Raw genomic sequence first — 20,061 nt, 5'->3', positions numbered from 1 at the left:
ACGGGAATTTAGTGATTTTCGATTTTTACGTTCACCAAAAAGACGTTAAAGATGAAAATGTTCTTTGTGCCCGGAGGGGGCACATTGTCATCCTTGGGTGGGTTAGTTGGTGGAATTTCCGGAGCCACGGATGTGGTGGGAACTTCGGGGGGCCCCTCAGTTGTTGAAGGGCGCTCGATGGGCAAAGAAGTTGTTGAAGAAACTTCTGGAGGTGTGGAAGGAAGCTCATTGGGTCTACGGGTTGTCGTAGGAACCACTGGAGCGCCAGTTGTGGATTCCTCCTCAGGCTCTTCGGTCGTCGATTCTTCGTCTACTGGATCTGTGGTAGTCGACACATCTGGTGCTACGGTTGTTGTTGTAGCCTCCTCGGGTTTTTTCGTTGTTGTGGGGAGCTCGGGTGCTTCGGTTGTCGAACCTTCTGGAGCATCTGTAGTAGTCTCTTCTGGATCCTCGGTTGTAGTGGGCTCCTCTGGTTTTTTGGTTGTTGTAGAGTCCTCCTCGGGCTCTTCGGTTGTCGTTTCCTCTGGAGCAGCAGTCGTCTCTTCCGGTTCCTCGGTTGTAGTGGGATCTTCAGGTTTTTTGGTTGTTGTAGAGTCCTCCTCGGGCTCTTCGGTTGTTGTTTCCTCTGGAGCAGCAGTCGTCTCTTCCGGCTCCACGGTTGTAGTGGGATCTTCAGGTTTTTTGGTTGTTGTAGAGTCCTCTATGGGTTCTTCGGTTGTCGTTTCCTCTGGAGCAGCAGTCGTCTCCTCCGGCTCCTCGGTTGTAGTGGGATCTTCAGGTTTATTGGTTGTTGTAGAGTCCTCTATGGGTTCTTCGGTTGTCGTTTCCTCTGGAGCAGCAGTCGTCTCCTCCGGCTCCTCGGTTGAAGTGGGATCTTCAGGTTTATTGGTTGTTGTAGAGTCCTCCTCGGGCTCTTCGGTTGTGGATTCCTCAGGAGCAGCAGTCGTCTCTTCCGGTTCCTCGGTTGTAGTGGGATCTTCAGGTTTTTTGGTTGTTGTAGAGTCCTCCTCGGGCTCTTCGGTTGTGGATTCCTCAGGAGTCGTCGTCTCTTCCGGTTCCTCGGTTGTAGTGGGATCTTCAGGTTTTTTGGTTGTTGTAGAGTCCTCCTCGGGCTCTTCGGTTGTGGATTCCTCAGGAGTCGTCGTCTCTTCCGGTTCCTCGGTTGTAGTGGGATCATCAGGTTTATTGGTTGTTGTAGAGTCCTCCTCGGGCTCTTCGGTTGTCGATTCCTCTGGAGCAGCGGTCGATTCCTCTGGCTCGTCGGTCGTAGTGGGATCTTCAGGTGTTTTGGTTGTTGTAGAGTCCTCTATGGGTTCTTCGGTTGTCGTTTCCTCTGGAGCAGCAGTCGTCTCTTCCGGCTCCTCGGTTGTAGTGGGATCTTCAGGTTTCTTGGTTGTTGTAGAATCCTCCTCGGGCTCTTCGGTTGTGGACTCCTCTGGAGCAGCGGTCGACTCTTCTGGTTCGTCGGTTGTAGTGGGATCTTCAGGTTTTTTGGTTGTTGTAGAGTCCTCCTCGGGCTCTTCGGTTGTGGATTCCTCTGGAGCAGCAGTCGTCTCTTCCGGCTCCTCGGTCGTAGTGGAATCTTCAGGTTTCTTGGTTGTTGTAGAATCCTCCTCGGGCTCTTCGGTTGTGGACTCCTCTGGAGCAGCGGTCGATTCTTCTGGCTCGTCGGTCGTAGTGGGATCTTCAGGTTTTTTGGTTGTTGTAGAGTCCTCCTCGGGCTCTTCGGTTGTGGATTCCTCTGGAGCAGCAGTCGTCTCTTCCGGCTCCTCGGTCGTAGTGGGATCTTCAGGTTTTTTGGTTGTTGTAGAGTCCTCCTCGGGCTCTTCGGTTGTGGATTCCTCAGGAGCAGCAGTCGTCTCTTCCGGATCTTCGGTTGTAGTGGGATCTTCAGGTTTCTTGGTTGTTGTAGAGTCCTCAATGGGTTCTTCGGTTGTCGTTTCCTCTGGAGCAGCAGTCGTCTCTTCCGGCTCCTCGGTTGTAGTGGAATCTTCAGGTTTCTTGGTTGTTGTAGAATCCTCCTCGGGCTCTTCGGTTGTGGACTCCTCTGGAGCAGCGGTCGACTCTTCTGGTTCGTCGGTTGTAGTGGGATCTTTAGGTTTTTTGGTTGTTGTAGAGTCCTCCTCGGGCTCTTCGGTTGTGGATTCCTCAGGAGCAGCAGTCGTCTCTTCCGGTTCCTCGGTTGTAGTGGGATCTTCAGGTTTTTTGGTTGTTGTAGAGTCCTCCTCGGGCTCTTCGGTTGTCGATTCCTCTGGAGCAGCGGTCGATTCTTCTGGCTCGTCGGTCGTAGTGGGATCTTCAGGTTTTTTGGTTGTTGTAGAGTCCTCCTCGGGCTCTTCGGTTGTGGATTCCTCTGGAGCAGCAGTCGTCTCTTCCGGCTCCTCGGTCGTAGTGGGATCTTCAGGTTTTTTGGTTGTTGTAGAGTCCTCCTCGGGCTCTTCGGTTGTGGATTCCTCAGGAGCAGCAGTCGTCTCTTCCGGTTCTTCGGTTGTAGTGGGATCTTCAGGTTTCTTGGTTGTTGTAGAGTCCTCCTCGGGCTCTTCTGTTGTGGACTCCTCTGGAGCAGCGGTCGACTCTTCTGGCTCGTCGGTCGTAGTGGGATCTTGAGGTTTCTTGGTTGTTGTAGAGTCCTCCTCGAGCTCTTCGGTTGTCGATTCCTCTGAAGCAGCAGTCGACTCTTCTGGTTCGTCGGTTGATGTGGGATCTTCAGGTTTTTTGGTTGTGGTAGAGTCCTCTATGGGTTCCTCGGTTGTCGATTCCTCTGGAGCAGAAGTCGTCTCATCCGGTTCCTCGGTTGTAGTGGGATCTTCAGGTTTTTTGGATGTCGTAGAGTCCTCCTCGGGCTCTTCGGTTGTGAATTCCTCAGGAGCAGCAGTCGTCTCTTCCGGTTCCTCGGTTGTAGTGGGATCTTTAGGTGTATTGGTTGTTGTAGAGTCCTCCTCGGGCTCTTCGGTTGTGGACTCCTCTGGAGCAGCGGTCGATTCTTCTGGCTCGTCGGTCGTAGTGGGATCTTCAGGTTTCTTGGTTGTTGTAGAGTCCTCCTCGGGCTTTTCGGTTGTGGACTCCTCTGGAGCAGCGGTCGACTCTTCTGGCTCGTCAGTCGTAGTGGGATCTTCAGATTTCTTGGTTGTTGTAGAGTCCTCCTCGAGCTCTTCGGTTGTCGATTCTTCTGGAGCAGCAGACGACTCTTCTGGTTCGTCGGTTGATGTGGGATCTTCAGGTTTTTTGGTTGTTGTAGAGTCCTCTATGGGTTCCTCGGTTGTCGATTCCTCTGGAGCAGAAGTCGTCTCATCCGGTTCCTCGGTTGTAGTGGGATCTTCAGGTTTTTTGGATGTCGTAGAGTCCTCCTCGGGCTCTTCGGTTGTGGACTCCACTGGAGCAACGGTCGACTCTTCTGGTTCCTCGGTAGTAGTGGAGGCTTCTTCAGGTTTTTTGCTAGTTGAAGAAGATTCTTCGGGCTCCTCGGTTGTCGTTTCTGTTTCTTCGGCTGTAGTAGATGGCTCTTCTGGTTTCTTAGTTGTTGTTGGGACCACAGTGGTAGTTACAGGAGACACTGTGGTTCCACCGTCATTGTTTATTTCTCCAACTCCGTACGGAGATTCTTTGTTTACCGGAACATAGAAGATACCCTCAGCCACTAATGTGTTTATTATAGCACCCATCAAGATAGAACTGTATTGATCGCCACAGGCGTTCTTATTGGCATCCTGGTAGGTCTCGCACTTCCTCGAGGGGAAGTTGTTCCACAGCAGTGCCTCTACGTAGTACAGCACTGCTCGAGTGTGCGAGCAACTGCCGGTTAGATCGATTCCACAACCTGGCTGGGTCCTACCTCCGTTCATGTAGAAGGCAGCCTTACCGATTGGCTCGGAGAAGCCCAAGAGGGCGCCGTTGGTCTGGATGGACTCCACATACACGGCATCATCGCTGTGCAGTCGTTTTTCAGAGTTGGAGTAACTGATGAAGGGAGAGGCCGGGTCCAAGCCCACTACCTTGCCCACCTTTCCGGTGGACACTTGCTTGGCCGTTTGTCCAGCCACATGGGCACCCAAACTGAAGCCAACTACTTCCAGAGTGTCCAGACGGATGCCGTATTCTTGAACCAGAAAATCCACAAGTGCTGCGATTTTCTTGCCAGCTCCTGGGCATGCGGCTACTGAGGTGGCATAATCCAAGGAACGTCCACGGGACCAGTCCACGGCAATCATGTTGTGGTCACCGTACTGGAACCAGGCGTCGGCTATCCTGGTGTTTACACCATCTTTGTAGTTTGAGTTCCAGCCGTGAATTGTAATTCTGCAGAAACATTAGTTAGTATAGTATGTATAAATATATACTATTAAAAACACTCACATAGTTGGATTTTCGGGATTAAAAAATGAGGCATCGATAGAATCCTTAGTGGCCTTAATCTCCAGTCCAGTGTCGGGATTCTGCAGTGTGTAGAGGTAGAACTTGACCGTGTTGGTGGACCAACGACCTTCCAATGCCTCCTGAGCCTCGTAATATTCTAACTTGCGCTCTCCCTCCGTTTTGCCAATCCATCTTAGGCCGCCCTCCATTTGAGGGACAAACCATCCGTTGACGCCATGAACTCGAACCGAAACTTGGTCAACGGGCCAGGCGCTGGCTGTAAACGATTTATGTATAGTTACGGAATTTTTTTTACAAAAAGTGCTAAGTCTTTACCTGCTATCACGCAGCTCAGCACAAGGAAGCACAATCTCATCGTTGAAGAAATTTTTTTGAATGGTCTAATGGCTACACTTGGTACTACTATTTATACCTTCCGTCTGCATATTGGAAGTTAAAATCTGCGCAACAACAGCGAAGTGATTAGATCCCTTCTAATCAGTGCGATTCAAATCCCCCGGAAAAAAGTGACGTTATAAGCACTTAACAGAATTCTAGGAAACTTAACAAAACTTTGGGTTTTACAGTTTTAATAGATAAGAGATAAGTGAATGTAAGATAATCTAATGAATTAATTATTTAAATAAAAACAACTGCTGTTAACAACAATTGTTACAATTTGAGAAGTAACTATTTGAAAAACCTCAATAAATTCGGTGTTGGAAATTCAGTAAGAAATTGATATGTCATCCTTGACTCCTGAAAGCCATTTAAAAGCTTTATGTACCCAATAAAAATAAAGCTATATAATTATAAGGTAGGTGTCATACAGCCATAGCCCAAACTTGCGATCCACGATAGTAACCCCGAGTATCAGTAGAATAAAGCTCAATAGGGATTGCTTTCGCTCACAGAGCTTTCATTCAATTTATTTGACTAAAGATTGGACTTAGTTGCCCATGCCGTAGGGAGCATCGCTACGGACGGGAACGTAGTAATCTCCGGACACCATGTAGGCGTTGGTGGTGGCTCCCATGCGGACGGTGCTGTAGGAGCTACCACAGGACTTGGAAACAGCCTCCTCGTAGTCACCGCAACGCATGGTGGGGAAGTTGTTCTCCGTCACGGACTCGGCGTAGTAGATCACCGATCGGCTGTGGGCACAGGCTCCGGTCAGATCAATACCGCATCCGGGCTGGCTCTTTCCTCCGTTGGGGTAGAAAGCTCCCTTGCCGATGGGCTTCAGGAATCCCAGGGTACCTCCGTCCGTCTGGATGGACTCAACATAGTAGGCATCGGTGGAGCTGAGACGCTTGTTGGGGGAATCGTAACTGAAGAGGGGCAGGGCGGGGTCCAGACCAATGATGGTGTGCACCTGGCCGTTCTTCACGTTCTTGCCGGCATAACCAGAGACATGGGCGCCCAAGCTGTGGCCAATCACCATGGTGTTGTCCAGGTTCAGGCCGTGGTTGGTGCGCATGAAGTTGATCAGGTTGGCCACCTGCTCACCCACTCCGGGAACAGCCAGCACAGAGGAGGCGTAGTCGTAGGAACGAGCACGGGACCAGTCGACGGCAATCATGTTCATATCACCGTGGGTGAACCAGGCATCGCGGACTCCATAGTTGATGAAGTCATCCTTGCTGGAGGACCAACCGTGGATGGTGAAGCGGGTGGGGTGGTCAGGATTAAAGTGGGAGCCTGAGATCGATGCCGAAGTAGCCTTGATCTCCTGGGGAGAATCGCGGTTGTTGTTGGTGTACAGGTAGAAAGTAACAGGGTTCAGGAGGCTGCGACCCTCCATACGGTTCTTGGTCTCCAAGTAGGCCTCGGCGAACTCGCGGTCCATCCACTCCATGCTTCCATCGGCCTGGGGCACATACCATCCGTTCTCACCGTTCTCACGAACTTCAACGGCATTAGCTGAAAGTATACAAGCAGAGCTCAGTTATAAATGGTCTGAGATTTTACCATTATGGACCTTACCCGCCAGGACACAGAAGGCCAGAGCCAAGAACAGTTTCATGATTGCTGCAAAGTCAACTTCAACTAACTACTGTGGGTGGCGTGGGGGTTCTTTATATGGATGGTGGGTCCCATCGTCCGATCAAATCGTAGACATATTTAAGGTTGCCACTTGAGATAGGCCACTGAATTGGCCACTCGGACCATTCGTTAGCCTCGATAAGGTTGTGGATGCGGGTTTCGTGTGTTTCGGCAATCTGGTCTAAGCAGAATGTCCATCTTGAATTTAATTTGATTGAATTGATTTCTTTCGCGCCTCGTGGCCCTTTGAAGTGTTTCACGTTTCTGATAGGCAACAATTTCAGCAGTAGCTGACGTATTATTCAATCAGCGCTATTATCATCTGCATGTGCCTAGATAGACTATCAACTCGCCAAAATTAAAAAGGTATTTTTGTCATAAAATTACTCTGGGTATTTAAAAAAGATTTAAATCTATACTGTAATCTATACCTAAAATGGCCTCATCAAAATTTGATTATTATTAAAAGTGAGCTTCAAAATTAAGAGTTCAAATACCTGTCAACTGTAATCAATAAATTCGCTGTCATAACAATACAGCTGGTGACCAATATGAACACAACATTAATCGCTTAAGCTCTTTGCGATTAGCTTTTGAAATAAATGACTTGTGTATCAATAAAATCTTTCATGTCACTATTAATCAGGTGTTTCAATATTACATTGATATTTAATGTACTTTTGGAACTTCATATATTGAAATCAACAAGTATATCTTAGTATACATATAAGTTATTGTAACAATAAAGAAGTCGCACAGTTATTACCTCCTATTAATCGAATTGATTCAAAATGCATATTATCTAAAGACGACGTGACCTTGACTGCTGCAGAAGACTCGTCATGAATGGCGACTAGCATTTTAATGAGGATGGGTTTTCTTGTCCTTATCCACTGACGTACGACCAAACACTTGGCTCTGTGACAGTGATTAGAACCCCCTGAGACTTTTATCATGATGCAGATAAACCGACACAAATAGACCGCTTGTTTTTTGGAAGCTCATTTTATTGATATTTTGTTGATATTTACTTATTCGGTATTACCGAATGGAGCCTCTCTGTTTACCGGCACGTAGAAGTAGCCCTCCACAGTGTTGGCATTCCTATCCTCTGCCACGCGAACGCTGCTGAAGGTGCTGCCACATTTATTATCCAAGGCAGCCTGATAATCCTGGCACTGGATGGTTCCGAAACTATCCTTGGTAACGGCCTCGGCGTAGTAGAGCACAGATCGTGCATGGGAACAGGTTCCGGCAAGGTCTACTCCACATCCTGGTTGCTTCTTTCCTCCACTCACGTAGAAGGTTGCCTTCCCAATGGGCTTCACGAATCCCTTAACACCGCCATTGGTCTGGATGGACTCCACGTAGAAGGCGTCTTCGCTGGAAAGACGCTTTTCCGGAGTATCGTAACTAAAAAGGGGCAAGGCAGGGTCCAGACCCACAATTGTGTGAACCCTCTTTTTACCAACTTGCTTGCCAGCATAACCAGCCACATGGGCACCTAAACTGTGACCGATTACCTTAAGAGTTTCAAGTGACATGCCGTGATGTTCGTGCAGGTACTCGATCATCTCGCCTACTTTGGTTCCAGCTCCAGGCACAGCCCGTACGGACATGGCATAGTCCACAGAGAGAGAGCGATCCCAGTTGACCACAATTACGTTGTAATCGCCCCTCGATAGCCAGGCATTGGTAATATCTACATTCATGCTATCGGTGTAACGTCCCTTCCATCCATGGATCACAAATCGAGTGCCATGATCCTTATTGAAATGAGAATCTTCAATTGTGGAAGCATCTGCAGTAATCTGCTGACCTTCAGTGGGATTCTGTTGGGTATACAGGTAGAAGGAGACTTCGTTGGAACGACCTTCGACGGGAGCACTGCTCTCTAAAAGCTCCTCGGCGTCCTTAATGGTCATCCATTCAAAACTACCATCTTCTTGGGGCACAAACCATCCATTCTCACCATTCACAAGCTCCTCGATAGGAAGAGCACTTACTTAAAACAAGGATATATTATGTAAGCACATATTTTCTTCTGGATTGTTTTAAAATTCACCTGATGCAAAAAGGATCGATAGAGCTATGAGCACTTGCATATTGATATCTCCTTAGAATCTAGTGAGTTGAATCAATTTTACCAGCCCTTTTATACGCTGTAACTTATCAATAGCTAGCACACTTGAGATCGGTATTATTTGATAATAGTAATACTCATTATAAATAACATTGGCTTTCAATGTAATCCACCAAATGGATTTAAGCATGTGAACCTTTTTTAATGACATCAATATTCGAGCGTGGGCCATATTTATTTTTTTTGGCTTATCAAACGGATTTGCTCATCGTCAAATATAAATCATTAAAAAACATTTATTTTCGCTACACAACATTATCGGTGGCCTGATTTTAACAAAATACAATAAAATCATCGAGCCACATAGCGGCGGTTAAATGTAACTTTTTAATGAATGGTCTGACTTAAACAATTTGTAAGATAGGAATTGATAATTAAAAAAAAATCTCATTTAACTTATCAATTGCAGTGCACTTCAGATCAAGAAGGAAATATCACTTGATAGATATGGTATGGTTGATACATATGGTAATGATATCATTTTATTATAATTGTATATATATGGAAATGAAAATACTAATTGTGTACTTATTTGATAAGTATTTGAAATGTGATATCCAAAGATCCAAGATATACAAAGTAATATAATCATTGTAATATTCATATATAATGAAAAATTAAAGGGTTCGCAAATATATAACTATTTAAGGAGGGCAAATAACAATGTTAAAATAAGTCTACACCACTTATACTTTGAATGGATTGAAAATGCCAATGCACTTCAGCTATAAGTGCGTTCTAAAACCAAAGTCGACTACAAAAACAAATCATCGACACTCTTAAAACGAAGAATAATTATAAGATTAAATAGTGAGGCAACTAATAATGACGATGTACTAATGCAATTGATCATAAGAAATTGTACAAAACATATCTATCTAGTTAAGGTAAAGTATGGTAGGGTTTTAACTTAAGACTTAAAAGTGGAATGTTATCTTAAAGTATTTTTTAGTGCTTTTGTAAGTTATGGAATATATTTTATGACAGGACTCTATTCGATATTGCCGAAGGGAGTCTGACTGTTAACTGGTACATAGTAGTCGCCATCGACCATGTAGGCATTGGTTACTGCTCCCATTCGAACTCCACTATGGGATCTTCCACACTCATTGGCCAACGCATCCTGGTAATCGTTGCACTTGATGGTACCGAAGTTATCCTCGGTAACAGCCTCCACATAGTAGGTCACGGATCGCTCGTGGGAGCAGGTTCCTCCAATGTCAGTACCACATCCTGGTTGTTTCCTCCCTCCATTCGGGTAGAAGGTGCCCTTGCCAATGGGCTTAAGAAAGCCCTTTTCTCCCCCATTGGTCTGGATGGACTCCACATAGAAGGCATCCTCGGTGGACAGACGCTTGTCGGGCTTATCGTAGCTAAATAGAGGCATGGCGGGATCTAGACCAACTATTGTGTGGACCCTTTTGTCCCCCACATGCTTTCCGGCATAGCCAGCAACATGGGCACCCAAGCTGTGTCCAATAACCTCCAGACTCTCCAGGGACATGTCGTGATGTTGGTAAAGGTATTCTATCATCTCTCCCACTTTGGTTCCAGCTCCAGGAACAGCTCTCACTGAAGAAACATAGTCCACCGACTGGGAGCGATCCCAGTTAACAACGATCACGTTATAGTACCCCTTTGAAAGCCAGGCCTTTGTGATCTTGACATTCATGCTATCGGTGTAACGTCCTTTCCATCCATGGATCACAAAACGAGTGCCATGGTTCTTATCGAAATGAGAGTCTTCAATTGAGGACGCATCGGCCCTAATCTCTTTGCCCTCGGTTGGGTTATGTTTGGTGAACAGGTAGAAGGAGACGACATTGGAACGACTTTCAGAGGGCTCACTTCTCTCTAAGAGTTCCTCAGCGTCTTCTATGTTCATCCACTCAAAGCTACCATCTTCTTGGGGCACAAACCATCCATTCTCGCCGTTGACGGGATTCTCGATGGGGAGAGCACTTACTACAAGCAAAGATATGTTGGAATTACAAAACTATTCTTCTTAGATACTTTATAAAACTCACCTGCTGCAAATGAGACCACTAGTGCTACGAACAGTCTCATATTGATATCTCCACAGAATCTAGTGAGCTAAACCATTTTACCAGCGTTTTTATAGTCTGTAAGTTATCAATAGCTGGAACACTTGAGATCAGGATAGAGTTATTTTATGATAATATTATCACTTATAAAAATTATATTGGTTATAAATGATAATATTTGTAGTTCCCAATATATATTATGCGTATGAATAGTTTCCAAGTGACAAAGAGAAACCTCAAAAATAGTGCTAAAAATATTTGTAATCTTTTTTATATTTAATCACTAGCTGTTAAGTGGTTCGAAAATCCCTGTGCACTTCAGCTATAAGTACTTTGTCGAAATAATTGGGTGCTGCTGAGTATAATTTAGAGGTTAAAAAAAATGTACTACAAAACCGAATCATCGACACTCTTAAAATGAACTTGAGTTTTTTAATTAAACATAGGTTCATTTAACAAAATTATTTAATTTAATATACATTTAATTAATATGCCTGATATATGTACCTGTTAGAAATTTAATCAAACAAATCTTAGCAAGTAAAGTAAGACTGTATTTTTTGGAGTATTCATTTGGGTATTTTATTTAGATAATGATTAGGATGGATGGACCCTATTCAATCTTGCCGAAGGGAGCCTCACTGTTCACGGGGACGTAGTAGTCACCATCGACCATGTAGGCATTGGTAATGGCTCCCATGCGGACGCTGCTGTAGGTGCTACCGCATTTCTTGGCGACGGCGTCCTCGTAATCTCCGCACTTAATGCTTCCGAAGTTGTCCTCGGTGACGGCCTCGGCGTAGTAGAGCACGGAGCGTCCATGGGAGCAGGATCCGGTAACGTCCAGTCCGCAGCCGGGCTGGGTTTTTCCTCCGTTCGGATAGAAGGCTCCCTTGCCGATGGGCTTCAGGAATCCCAGCTTGCCGCCGTTGGTCTGAATGGACTCCACGTAGTGGGCATCGTCGGTGGACAGACGCTTGCTGGGCTTGTCGTAGCTGAAGAGGGGCAGGGCGGGATCCAGACCCACAATGGTGTGGACGTTCTGGTCTCCAACGGTCTTTCCAGCGTATCCGGCAACATGGGCTCCCAGGCTGTGGCCAATCACCTCCAGGCTGTCGTAGTCCAGTCCATGGTGTTCGTGCAGGTACTTGATCATCTCACCAACCTTGGCTCCTGCTCCAGGAACAGCCAGGACGGAGGAGGCGTACTCCACGGAACGGGCACGGGCCCAGTCCACGACGATCACGTTGTAGTCGCCCTTGGACAACCAGGCCTTGGTGATGCGGGTGTTCATGTCGTCGGTGTACCTCTGGGTCCAGCCGTGGATCACAAAGCGGGTGCCATGGTCCTTGTTGAAGTGGGAGGCGTCCACAGATCCTGCACTGGCCTTGATCTCCTTGCCATCGGTGGGGTTGGACTTGGTGTACAGGTAGAAGTTCACTGCGTTGGTGCTGATTCGTCCCTCCATCTGGGCTCCATTGGCCAACAGCTCCTCGGCATCCTTCATCTCCATCCACTCAAAGCTTCCATCAATCTTGGGAATGAACCAGCCATTCTCGCCATTGACGCGCTCCTCAATGGGCAGGGCGGACACTATAAGGATTGTAATAATATATATCTTTAAAAACACGATCTATAGAAAAACTTACCTGCTGCCAGCAAAGTAGCTAGAACAAAAAACACCTTCATGTTGGGGGGCCTCACAACAATTGTGCTGAAGAGAGCACTTGTTCCCTGCCTTTTATAGGACGGTTATAATCACTGTAATCACCATTTAATATCAGTAAACACTCTAGAGCTTTGACAGCTTCTGAACACTAAGATAGGGTCGATACAAAAGATTAGAACAAATACATGGTAGGTACTTTGATAGCGTATGGTTTTCTCCAGCTGATAAGAGCGGAAGTTAATCCAGTTAAGCTTTAGAACTTGCATCAACGCAATGATAACGTTCAGGGTCAAGACTCTGAACTCGATCGGAAGTAGTAGGGCATATTAGATACATGAAAGTCCGGTTTGAAGTCTGACAGTTATTTTTTGTAAAGTAGTATAAGGGATTATCTTTTTACAACTGGAAAATTTGTATTGCTTGCCAATTATTATTTTTTCTTTCTTCAGTAAAATCGTTGTTACGCTGTGACTAACTGCCAAGGAAATCCGAAATGGTCAAGTGCAGCCATAAATGTCAATAAACTTAAACAGCTGGTTGAACAATGCTATGTTTTATGATCGTCTAAATCCGATAAGGAAGTTCATTGAAGGAATACCAAGGTTAATTCTGACACCCGTTCCTAAGCATGGGCCAGATTTATTCTTTTTTTTGTTCAATCAAACAGATTTGCTCATGGTTAAATATGAATCATGGATCAAGAATAAAAACAAGGAAGAACGCTATAGTCGAGTGCCTCAACTATCAGATACCCGTTACTCAGCTAAAGGGAGCGCTAGGGAGATGGAGATATTTGGTCATGTGGTTCCTAATGAATGGTCCGACTTGAACATTTTGCAGATAGGTTAATATGTATTGATAAACAGAACAAAACCACATTTACAAAATCTTTAAAAATGGCTAGTTTGAGTCGGGTCGAAAACGCTTTTGCCTGTTACATATCGAATCGAATATACCCTTCTTCTCTAATAACTATTAAGAAAATGTATGATTAAAATATTAGGTATGGATTTTATATTCTCTGTATATTATATAGTCCAAAATATATGTCTCATATAATCTCTCTATTATATTACATTGTAAAACTAAGAGATTGATTACGCATCATATTCCACAAAAAACCAACCCACGATACTTTCTGGGACCTTAATTTATTTTTTAACTTCTAGTTAATCATGCCGAAGGGGGCCTTGCTGTTCACGGGCACATAGAAGTCACCGTCGACCATATAGGCGTTGGTATCGGCTCCCATGCGAACGCTGCTGTAGGTGCTGCCGCACTCCTTGGAAACTGCAGACTCGTAGTCTCCGCACTTGATGGTTCCGAAGTTATCCTGGGCCACTGCCTCAGCATAGTAGGTGGTGGAGCGTCCGTGGGAGCAGGCACCAGTCAAGTCCAGTCCGCATCCGGGTTGGCTCTTTCCTCCGTTGGGGTAGAAGGCTCCCTTGCCGATGGGCTTCAGGAATCCGAGGTTACCTCCGTTGGTCTGGATGGACTCCACATACCAGGCATCCTCCGAATTCAGACGCTTGTTGGGCTTGTTGTAGCTGAAGAGGGGCAGGGCGGGGTCCAGACCCACAATGGTGTGCACCTGGCCATCGGTGTTCTTGCCGGCATATCCAGCCACATGGGCGCCCAGGCTGTGGCCAATCACATAGACGTCATTCAGGTTCAGTCCGTAGTTGTCCTTCAGGAAGTTGATCATGTTGGCCACCTTTTTGCCGGTGGAACCGACAGCCATGACGGAGGTGGCGTAGTCCACGGAACGGGCACGGGCCCAGTCGACAATGATCACGTTGTAGTCTCCCCTGGAGAGCCAGGCACTGCGGATGTCCTTGTTCATGCTGGCCGTGTAGCTCTGCGTCCATCCGTGGATCACAAAGCGAGTGGGGTGGGCAGCATTGAAGTTGGAGGCGTCGATGGACTTGGTGGTGGTGGTGATCTTCGTGCCCTTGGTGGGGTTCGAAGAGGTGTACAGGTAGAACTTAACGGGAACGGTGGTCAAGCCACGGCCCTCCAGCAGCTCCTGGGCCTCCATCCACTGCTCGGCAACATCCATGTTTACCCACACGGAGGAGCCATCCTCCTGGGGAATGTACCATCCATTCTCCCCGTGGATGCGCTCCGATTCCTCCAAGGGAAGCGCCGAAGCTGAAAGCAAGCGAATTCTTCAGGAATTTTCCTTCTCCAAGATTGGTTATTAAAACTTACCGGCTACAGCAAAGAGTGCCAAAATCAGGAATGTCTTCATAATGTAGTAGAGCCCACAACTGATGGTTGCTGATTCCGAAGCCCGGGGTTTTTATACGTCCCTAGTGGGCCAAGTTATCGGCGAAAGATTAAATTGGGTGGCATTACTTGAGCTGACTGGGTGGTTTGGGTACATTCAAATTAATCTGATTGTTTGCCGTATTGCAAGTGTTTTTTTTTGCAGGAATTCCGAATCAGATGGCACTTTTATCAACTGATTGGCTTTTCAATTGCGCCATTCGTGGTCGATTTGCAAACTGATTCTTCGAGGTTTGCGAGTTAATGACTATGGAAATTCATGTATATGGTCGGTCAATGTGAGTTCCAATCTAGGGGAGCACGAGTCTTGAATGGCAACGAATCCATCCACTATCAGCTGTCGATTACAGCAGGAGGTGCCCTCAACGAACTTAATCTTCTGTAAGTCGGGCTAAGTGGACTTAATTGTAGGTATCATTAAATGGGTATTTAATTTAACACTTCAGTGCGTTCTTGTTTTGCTCGACATTCGTTATCTCGGTCAGTTGGTGGTTTGTAATCAAAGGTATAAGTACTCACAGAAGGTATTTAGTGAGGGTAAATAAATAGGAAACAATCAAGCAAATATCATTTTGTCCAGTTTTTTTTTTAACAGGAAATGATCATTTTAATGCAGATACTTAAACGGAAGTAAATTTTTTTTTATTTTATTTTTTTTTGCATACTTTCAGGCACTTTTGTGAAATGAGCCTCATTCGAGGTTATGCTATCTTACTGAGAAACTAATTAAATTAATAACGCAAATATGAACGCGAACAGAAACCGCAGACCACCCACGACTTTTAAAATTTAATATGTTTACGTGGGGTTGCCTTTGTGGACACAGGACCAAAATATCGGTGGCAGAGGACCAGGACCCCAACTCGGTGACAGATTCAGTGAACATGTTGAATTAATAGCATTTTGAAAAGTGTCGCATATCGAGTGGCACGTGCTAACCATCCTGATAAATAGTTTTGAGCGTTTGATTAACCAAATTAAATGAAAACAGCAGGCCAATTCGCACACAAGGCATATATACAAACCTATCCCAGCCCTTACTCGAATTCCAGGGGATTATGTCATCATGAGTTGCCAGAAAGCCAAACCACATTTTCCACCGCTTTAAGAGGAGTTTGGGCCACAAAAAATCACTGCCCTCATATGGGTAAATAGAACGGGTACAATAAATTTCAATTTTACACAGGAGCCTCAAGAAATAATAAACTTGACAGCCCATAAACAAGGATAGAGGGCAAATAAAGCTCTATAACTTTTTCGTGGGGGCGGGCTAAAGGTCAAGCAATCCCCTTATCAGTATTTTGTGCATCAAGAGCTCGCTCCCAAAATATGCTATCGGATGATTAACGTCAATCTAAAGTAGAGGCGGCAGTCTTCAATCTTCAACCCACCAGCTGCACATACTCGTAGCCAAATACTTGGCATACTCACAGCTAATTGGGACCCACAGACCACCCGTTGAGAAAGCAGCTCGTATTTAAATACTTGGTGGGTGGTTCCTTCAAATACAATACAGTATACATAGTTGACTTTGCCTAGGGCAAAATTGCGCTTGCTGGCTGCTCATTAATTATAATTACAAACATGCCACACAAAGTGGCAAAATGCTTCTGACGACATTGCTAAGGATATTGCCGTTTATGTTGGAGGTTGCACCGAGAGAATTTTGAAGTAGCAAATAAGTTCCTTAATTCCTAACAGGTTTGGTATATCTGTATATTATGGAAAAATTAAATATTTACATTTTAATATATTCGCATCACAATTTGTCATTTCATTAAGAACAATGCCGCCACCACTCTCAACTTAAGTTTAGTCTCCAATGTATTTATTTCATTGTAGGTACTGAGTAAGCTAGAATGTGAACGACCAACAAAAGTAAACATGGCCAAAAGCAAAAGATGGCTCTGCCTTTGGCTTTTTCATCAGATATGATTTTCTGGTCTGGTATGGTAAATATTTAGTTGCAGAACTCGTCACTTTGGCATCAAGTAGCAAGAAGATCCTTAACAGCATAATATTAGTTTAAGTGGTGCCCATGATTAAGATTTTATACAATTTACTGGCCAAGCAACAGAGTTTTTGATAAAGATATATAAACCACAAGTCGGGCATCAAAATGTCAATTAGCCCAGTGACTGACAACATGGCATGTCCTATGAAAGCATTTAACAAAGGAGAGTGAATTTTGTATAATAATTAAATTCAAAGACTTGTCAGATATGGTATATAGCATTGGTATTTATTGTGAAGCGTTCAGTTAATCATGCCGAAGGGGGCCTTGCTGTTCACGGGCACATAGAAGTCACCATCGACCATATAGGCGTTGGTATCGGCTCCCATGCGAACGCTGCTGTAGGTGCTTCCGCACTCCTTGGCGACGGCAGACTCGTAGTCTCCGCACTTAATGCTTCCGAAGTTATCCTGGGCCACTGCCTCAGCATAGTAGGTGGTGGAGCGACCGTGGGAGCAGGCTCCGGTCACATCCAGGGGGCATCCGGGCTGGGTCTGTCCTCCGTTGGGGTAGAAAGCTCCCTTGCCGATGGGCTTCAGGAATCCCAGGGTACCACCGTTGGTCTGGATGGACTCCACATACCAGGCATCGTCGGCATTCAGACGCTTGTTGGGCTTGTTGTAGCTGAAGAGGGGCAGGGCGGGGTCCAGACCCACAATGGTGTGCACCTGGCCATCGGTGTTCTTGCCGGCATATCCAGCCACATGGGCTCCCAGGCTGTGGCCAATCACATAGAGGTCACCCAGGTTCAGTCCGTAGTTGTCCTTCAGGAAGTTGATCATGGCGGCAACCTTCTTTCCGGTGGCGGCGACAGCCATCACCGAGGTGGCGTAGTCCACGGAACGGGCACGGGCCCAGTCGACGATGATCACGTTGTAGTCTCCGTGGGAGAGGAAGGCCTTGCGGATGTCCGAGTTCATGCTGTTCAGGTAGCTCTGGGTCCAGCCGTGGATCACAATGCGGGTGGGGTGGGCAGCATTGAAGTTGGAGGCATCAATGGACTTCTTGGTGGCATAGATGTGCTTGCTGCTGGAGGGGTTGGAGGAGGTGAACAGGTAGAAGTTCACGGGAACGGTGGTCAGGCCGCGGCCCTCAAGCTTCTCCTGGGAATCCATCCACTCCTCAGCCACATCCTTGTCCACCCACTCGAGGGAGCCGTCCAGCTGGGGAACGTACCAGCCGTTCTCGCCATTGACGCGCTCGGATTCCTCCAGAGCATAAGCCGAAGCTGTTGAAAAATATTACATTTTATTTAAGACTTAAAATCCTTTAAAGATAGTTAGCTGTCCTTACCGGCTAGAGCAAAGATTGCCAAAATCAGGAATGTCTTCATATTGCAGTAGAACCCACAACTGTTGGTTGTCCAGTTCTTTAGATGGCTCTTTTATGGGTTCCATGGTGGTCGACTTATCTGCTGTAGATTAGAACGAGGGGCATTTCTTTCGCTGACTAGGTGGTTCACGTAAATTGAAGATAATCTGATTGTTTTTTTTTAGACTACCAAATCTGATGGCACTTTATCAACTGATTGGCTGACTTTAGTGGATTTGATTGAATTTAATGTTTTATATATAAAAAAAAGATAATATCTGTAAGTGCTTTGTTGTTTAGCAATTAAGATAGATTTTGACCTCAAATATATCTTGTAATATTTAGCATTTAATGGGATGTCGACAAGACAAGATAAGCACGACCAGAAGTCAAGGATATTACGCCATTTTAAATCCATTTTAAAGAAGATTTATAGCCCGCTATTGAGTTAAGATAATTATTTGCCTTACCATGAAATATAATTCCATTCTATTTTTGGGAGCCAGGACTGCCCGCTGAGCCCATAAAATCCTTTCAACAATTCGCAGCTTCATTTAAAATCTTATTGTTTGCCTTTTTTCTTTGTTTGTCCTTGGCAGAAAATTTAATTTATGAAATACATTTTGGCGGTCGCCTACCTGTTCTTTTTGTGTCTGGCGAAAATCATTGTTATTGGCTGTTACTTTTTGCTTCGAGCCTAAAAGCCCGTTAAACAAATTTAGGCGCCAACTAAGCCTGAATAATCTGATTTGCTGCCTTTTCCCAGGAAAACTTGAGATGTTATTACATCCACAATGGCGCACATATTCACAGTGTGTTTTCCATTCTTGTACGTGATTTTTTGTCAATACTTTGCATTTTATTTTATTACCGTCATTATTTTCATGTACTAGGCTTTCCTTTCCCTTCGAGTTGCCAGCGATCTGTGAAGTCTATTTTAATTTGGATTTGTTGCCATTTTTATTTCACTTTATTAGGTGTATCCTTCGGAATAATGAACGAGTGCCCTTCTAGTGTGTAATTATTTTCTGTGTTTTGGCATTCGCCGCACATTTTCTCATTTTCCCATTTCTTGTTAATACAAAATTGATGAGTTGTTCATTAATCAAGGGCTGCATATCGATGAATATATTTTTGATTGCCAGCGACATGTTAAACCATGTTTTAGAAGCTGTGATTTTTGTGTGAGGAAGGTATATAGTATTGAGGGAAAACCTTCACTTCTGTCAGCAAAAGAAAATATCTTTAAATTTGAACTTTGGACAGGCTATTATCAAAGAATTCGTATAATCGCATATTTTGCATTATTAGCAACCTCATTTTGCACTCTACGTTATCAAATGACACTTGAAGTGATGCGTAATTTACTTTCATGGCCGGATTATCGAAAATTTCAGAACACAAAATTATTTGAATAACATTAATGAATAAATTCCTCAACCTTTACTCGGAAACAACTACGGAAACAGCCTGAAATGCCAATAAGCAAACAATTTCAATCCGTCCTAAAGGGGAATTTCTGAAGAAGTCTCCCGCATCGAGGAATTTGCAGGGATAAACAAAAACAGAGAGAGATTCCACACACGACTCAGACACTTGCGAAAGTCCCAACCTCATTATGGTGCTGAAATAAATAATTTACCCACTTGATAACCTTATCCTGTCCTTGCCTGTGGGTGGATGAGTGGGTGGTGAGAGATGTCAGAGTTCATTCAGCAAGATATTAAAACGAAGTGAAGCTGACTTAATAAAGTACATGTCAACGTTTCGACAGACCCACGTTTAAATTACTTTAACCCCCCACATATGTCAAGTTGATATTTGATTGCTGATTTTCAATTGCCTTTACAACTTTGTTAGAACTGATAGCTGACGTAAATGTAAATAAATCTAATGTTTGCTTTTAATATCGTATTCATAGAAAGGGGGCTTAATGGGAAAAATATGAACTAGAAAATGTTAGTTAGCTGTTTTTAATTGGGCCTTAGTGTTTACCTGTTGCATTTGAAGTTTCACTTCTGCTAATTATTTTGAGCTTGTTTTTGAGCTTTTTGTTGTTTCCACTTAAGAGAGGGTTTCATATTTCCAGCTTGGGGGTATTTATAAGCTGATATAGCCCACTCCCAACTCTTATACTGACAGCCGCCCGAAACTATGCAACGTTTATTGTTTAAATGCTTAAGACGAATTA

General features: G+C 44.9%; 8 protein-coding genes across 10 annotated transcripts in view; 1 reads left to right on the top strand and 7 right to left on the bottom strand.

The window, feature by feature from the left end:
- The window catches only part of LOC119545695 (RYamide receptor), a 64,386-nt gene that overhangs the window by 8,887 nt on the left and 35,438 nt on the right, over nt 1-20,061 (top strand). The gene's annotated exons all lie outside the window — the stretch shown is intronic.
- Nucleotides 9-4,729, bottom strand: LOC119553849 (proteoglycan 4-like). Its single transcript, XM_037864498.1, has 3 exons — nt 4,690-4,729; nt 4,354-4,630; nt 9-4,296 (listed from the first exon to the last, which is right to left on the bottom strand). The coding sequence occupies exons 1-3, from the start codon at nt 4,727-4,729 to the stop codon at nt 9-11; spliced, it is 4,605 nt and encodes a 1,534-aa protein (XP_037720426.1).
- On the bottom strand, nt 5,252-6,438 carry LOC119545700 (phospholipase A1-like). The gene is made up of 2 exons (XM_037851452.1): nt 6,340-6,438; nt 5,252-6,276 (listed from the first exon to the last, which is right to left on the bottom strand). The coding sequence occupies exons 1-2, from the start codon at nt 6,377-6,379 to the stop codon at nt 5,303-5,305; spliced, it is 1,014 nt and encodes a 337-aa protein (XP_037707380.1). The 5' UTR covers nt 6,380-6,438; the 3' UTR covers nt 5,252-5,302.
- On the bottom strand, nt 7,398-8,513 carry LOC119545701 (phospholipase A1 2-like). The gene is made up of 2 exons (XM_037851453.1): nt 8,465-8,513; nt 7,398-8,404 (listed from the first exon to the last, which is right to left on the bottom strand). The coding sequence occupies exons 1-2, from the start codon at nt 8,502-8,504 to the stop codon at nt 7,431-7,433; spliced, it is 1,014 nt and encodes a 337-aa protein (XP_037707381.1). The 5' UTR covers nt 8,505-8,513; the 3' UTR covers nt 7,398-7,430.
- Nucleotides 9,500-10,616, bottom strand: LOC119545702 (phospholipase A1 VesT1.02-like). Its single transcript, XM_037851455.1, has 2 exons — nt 10,570-10,616; nt 9,500-10,507 (listed from the first exon to the last, which is right to left on the bottom strand). Exons 1-2 carry the CDS (start codon nt 10,607-10,609, stop codon nt 9,534-9,536), a joined length of 1,014 nt encoding a protein of 337 aa, XP_037707383.1. The 5' UTR covers nt 10,610-10,616; the 3' UTR covers nt 9,500-9,533.
- LOC119545699 (phospholipase A1 VesT1.02-like) lies at nt 11,146-12,296 on the bottom strand. The gene is made up of 2 exons (XM_037851451.1): nt 12,237-12,296; nt 11,146-12,180 (listed from the first exon to the last, which is right to left on the bottom strand). The coding sequence occupies exons 1-2, from the start codon at nt 12,274-12,276 to the stop codon at nt 11,201-11,203; spliced, it is 1,020 nt and encodes a 339-aa protein (XP_037707379.1). The 5' UTR covers nt 12,277-12,296; the 3' UTR covers nt 11,146-11,200.
- LOC119545696 (phospholipase A1 VesT1.02-like) lies at nt 13,302-14,544 on the bottom strand. Its single transcript, XM_037851449.1, has 2 exons — nt 14,468-14,544; nt 13,302-14,407 (listed from the first exon to the last, which is right to left on the bottom strand). The coding sequence occupies exons 1-2, from the start codon at nt 14,505-14,507 to the stop codon at nt 13,422-13,424; spliced, it is 1,026 nt and encodes a 341-aa protein (XP_037707377.1). The 5' UTR covers nt 14,508-14,544; the 3' UTR covers nt 13,302-13,421.
- Nucleotides 16,780-17,901, bottom strand: LOC119545697 (phospholipase A1). Its single transcript, XM_037851450.1, has 2 exons — nt 17,853-17,901; nt 16,780-17,787 (listed from the first exon to the last, which is right to left on the bottom strand). Exons 1-2 carry the CDS (start codon nt 17,890-17,892, stop codon nt 16,802-16,804), a joined length of 1,026 nt encoding a protein of 341 aa, XP_037707378.1. The 5' UTR covers nt 17,893-17,901; the 3' UTR covers nt 16,780-16,801.

Source organism: Drosophila subpulchrella, chromosome 3R, assembly GCF_014743375.2.
Source record: "Drosophila subpulchrella strain 33 F10 #4 breed RU33 chromosome 3R, RU_Dsub_v1.1 Primary Assembly, whole genome shotgun sequence".
Lineage (NCBI taxonomy): Eukaryota > Metazoa > Arthropoda > Insecta > Diptera > Drosophilidae > Drosophila > Drosophila subpulchrella.
The sequence above is the reverse complement of the archived record's forward strand: the minus strand, read 5'-3'. Positions and strand labels throughout refer to the sequence as shown.

Coding starts and splice junctions, on each gene's coding strand:
- LOC119545702 (XM_037851455.1), bottom strand. CDS start 10,609: ATGAGACTGTTCGTAGCACTAGTGGTCTCATTTGCAGCAG. Junction 10,508..10,569: donor AGTGGTCTCATTTGCAGCAG/GTGAGTTTTATA, acceptor CTTTGCTTGTAG/TAAGTGCTCTCCCCATCGAG.
- LOC119545697 (XM_037851450.1), bottom strand. CDS start 17,892: ATGAAGACATTCCTGATTTTGGCAATCTTTGCTCTAGCCG. Junction 17,788..17,852: donor GGCAATCTTTGCTCTAGCCG/GTAAGGACAGCT, acceptor ATTTTTCAACAG/CTTCGGCTTATGCTCTGGAG.
- LOC119545699 (XM_037851451.1), bottom strand. CDS start 12,276: ATGAAGGTGTTTTTTGTTCTAGCTACTTTGCTGGCAGCAG. Junction 12,181..12,236: donor AGCTACTTTGCTGGCAGCAG/GTAAGTTTTTCT, acceptor CAATCCTTATAG/TGTCCGCCCTGCCCATTGAG.
- LOC119545700 (XM_037851452.1), bottom strand. CDS start 6,379: ATGAAACTGTTCTTGGCTCTGGCCTTCTGTGTCCTGGCGG. Junction 6,277..6,339: donor GGCCTTCTGTGTCCTGGCGG/GTAAGGTCCATA, acceptor GTATACTTTCAG/CTAATGCCGTTGAAGTTCGT.
- LOC119545701 (XM_037851453.1), bottom strand. CDS start 8,504: ATGCAAGTGCTCATAGCTCTATCGATCCTTTTTGCATCAG. Junction 8,405..8,464: donor ATCGATCCTTTTTGCATCAG/GTGAATTTTAAA, acceptor CCTTGTTTTAAG/TAAGTGCTCTTCCTATCGAG.
- LOC119545696 (XM_037851449.1), bottom strand. CDS start 14,507: ATGAAGACATTCCTGATTTTGGCACTCTTTGCTGTAGCCG. Junction 14,408..14,467: donor GGCACTCTTTGCTGTAGCCG/GTAAGTTTTAAT, acceptor GCTTGCTTTCAG/CTTCGGCGCTTCCCTTGGAG.
- LOC119553849 (XM_037864498.1), bottom strand. CDS start 4,729: ATGAGATTGTGCTTCCTTGTGCTGAGCTGCGTGATAGCAG. Junction 4,631..4,689: donor GCTGAGCTGCGTGATAGCAG/GTAAAGACTTAG, acceptor AATCGTTTACAG/CCAGCGCCTGGCCCGTTGAC. Junction 4,297..4,353: donor AATCCCGAAAATCCAACTAT/GTGAGTGTTTTT, acceptor ATGTTTCTGCAG/AATTACAATTCACGGCTGGA.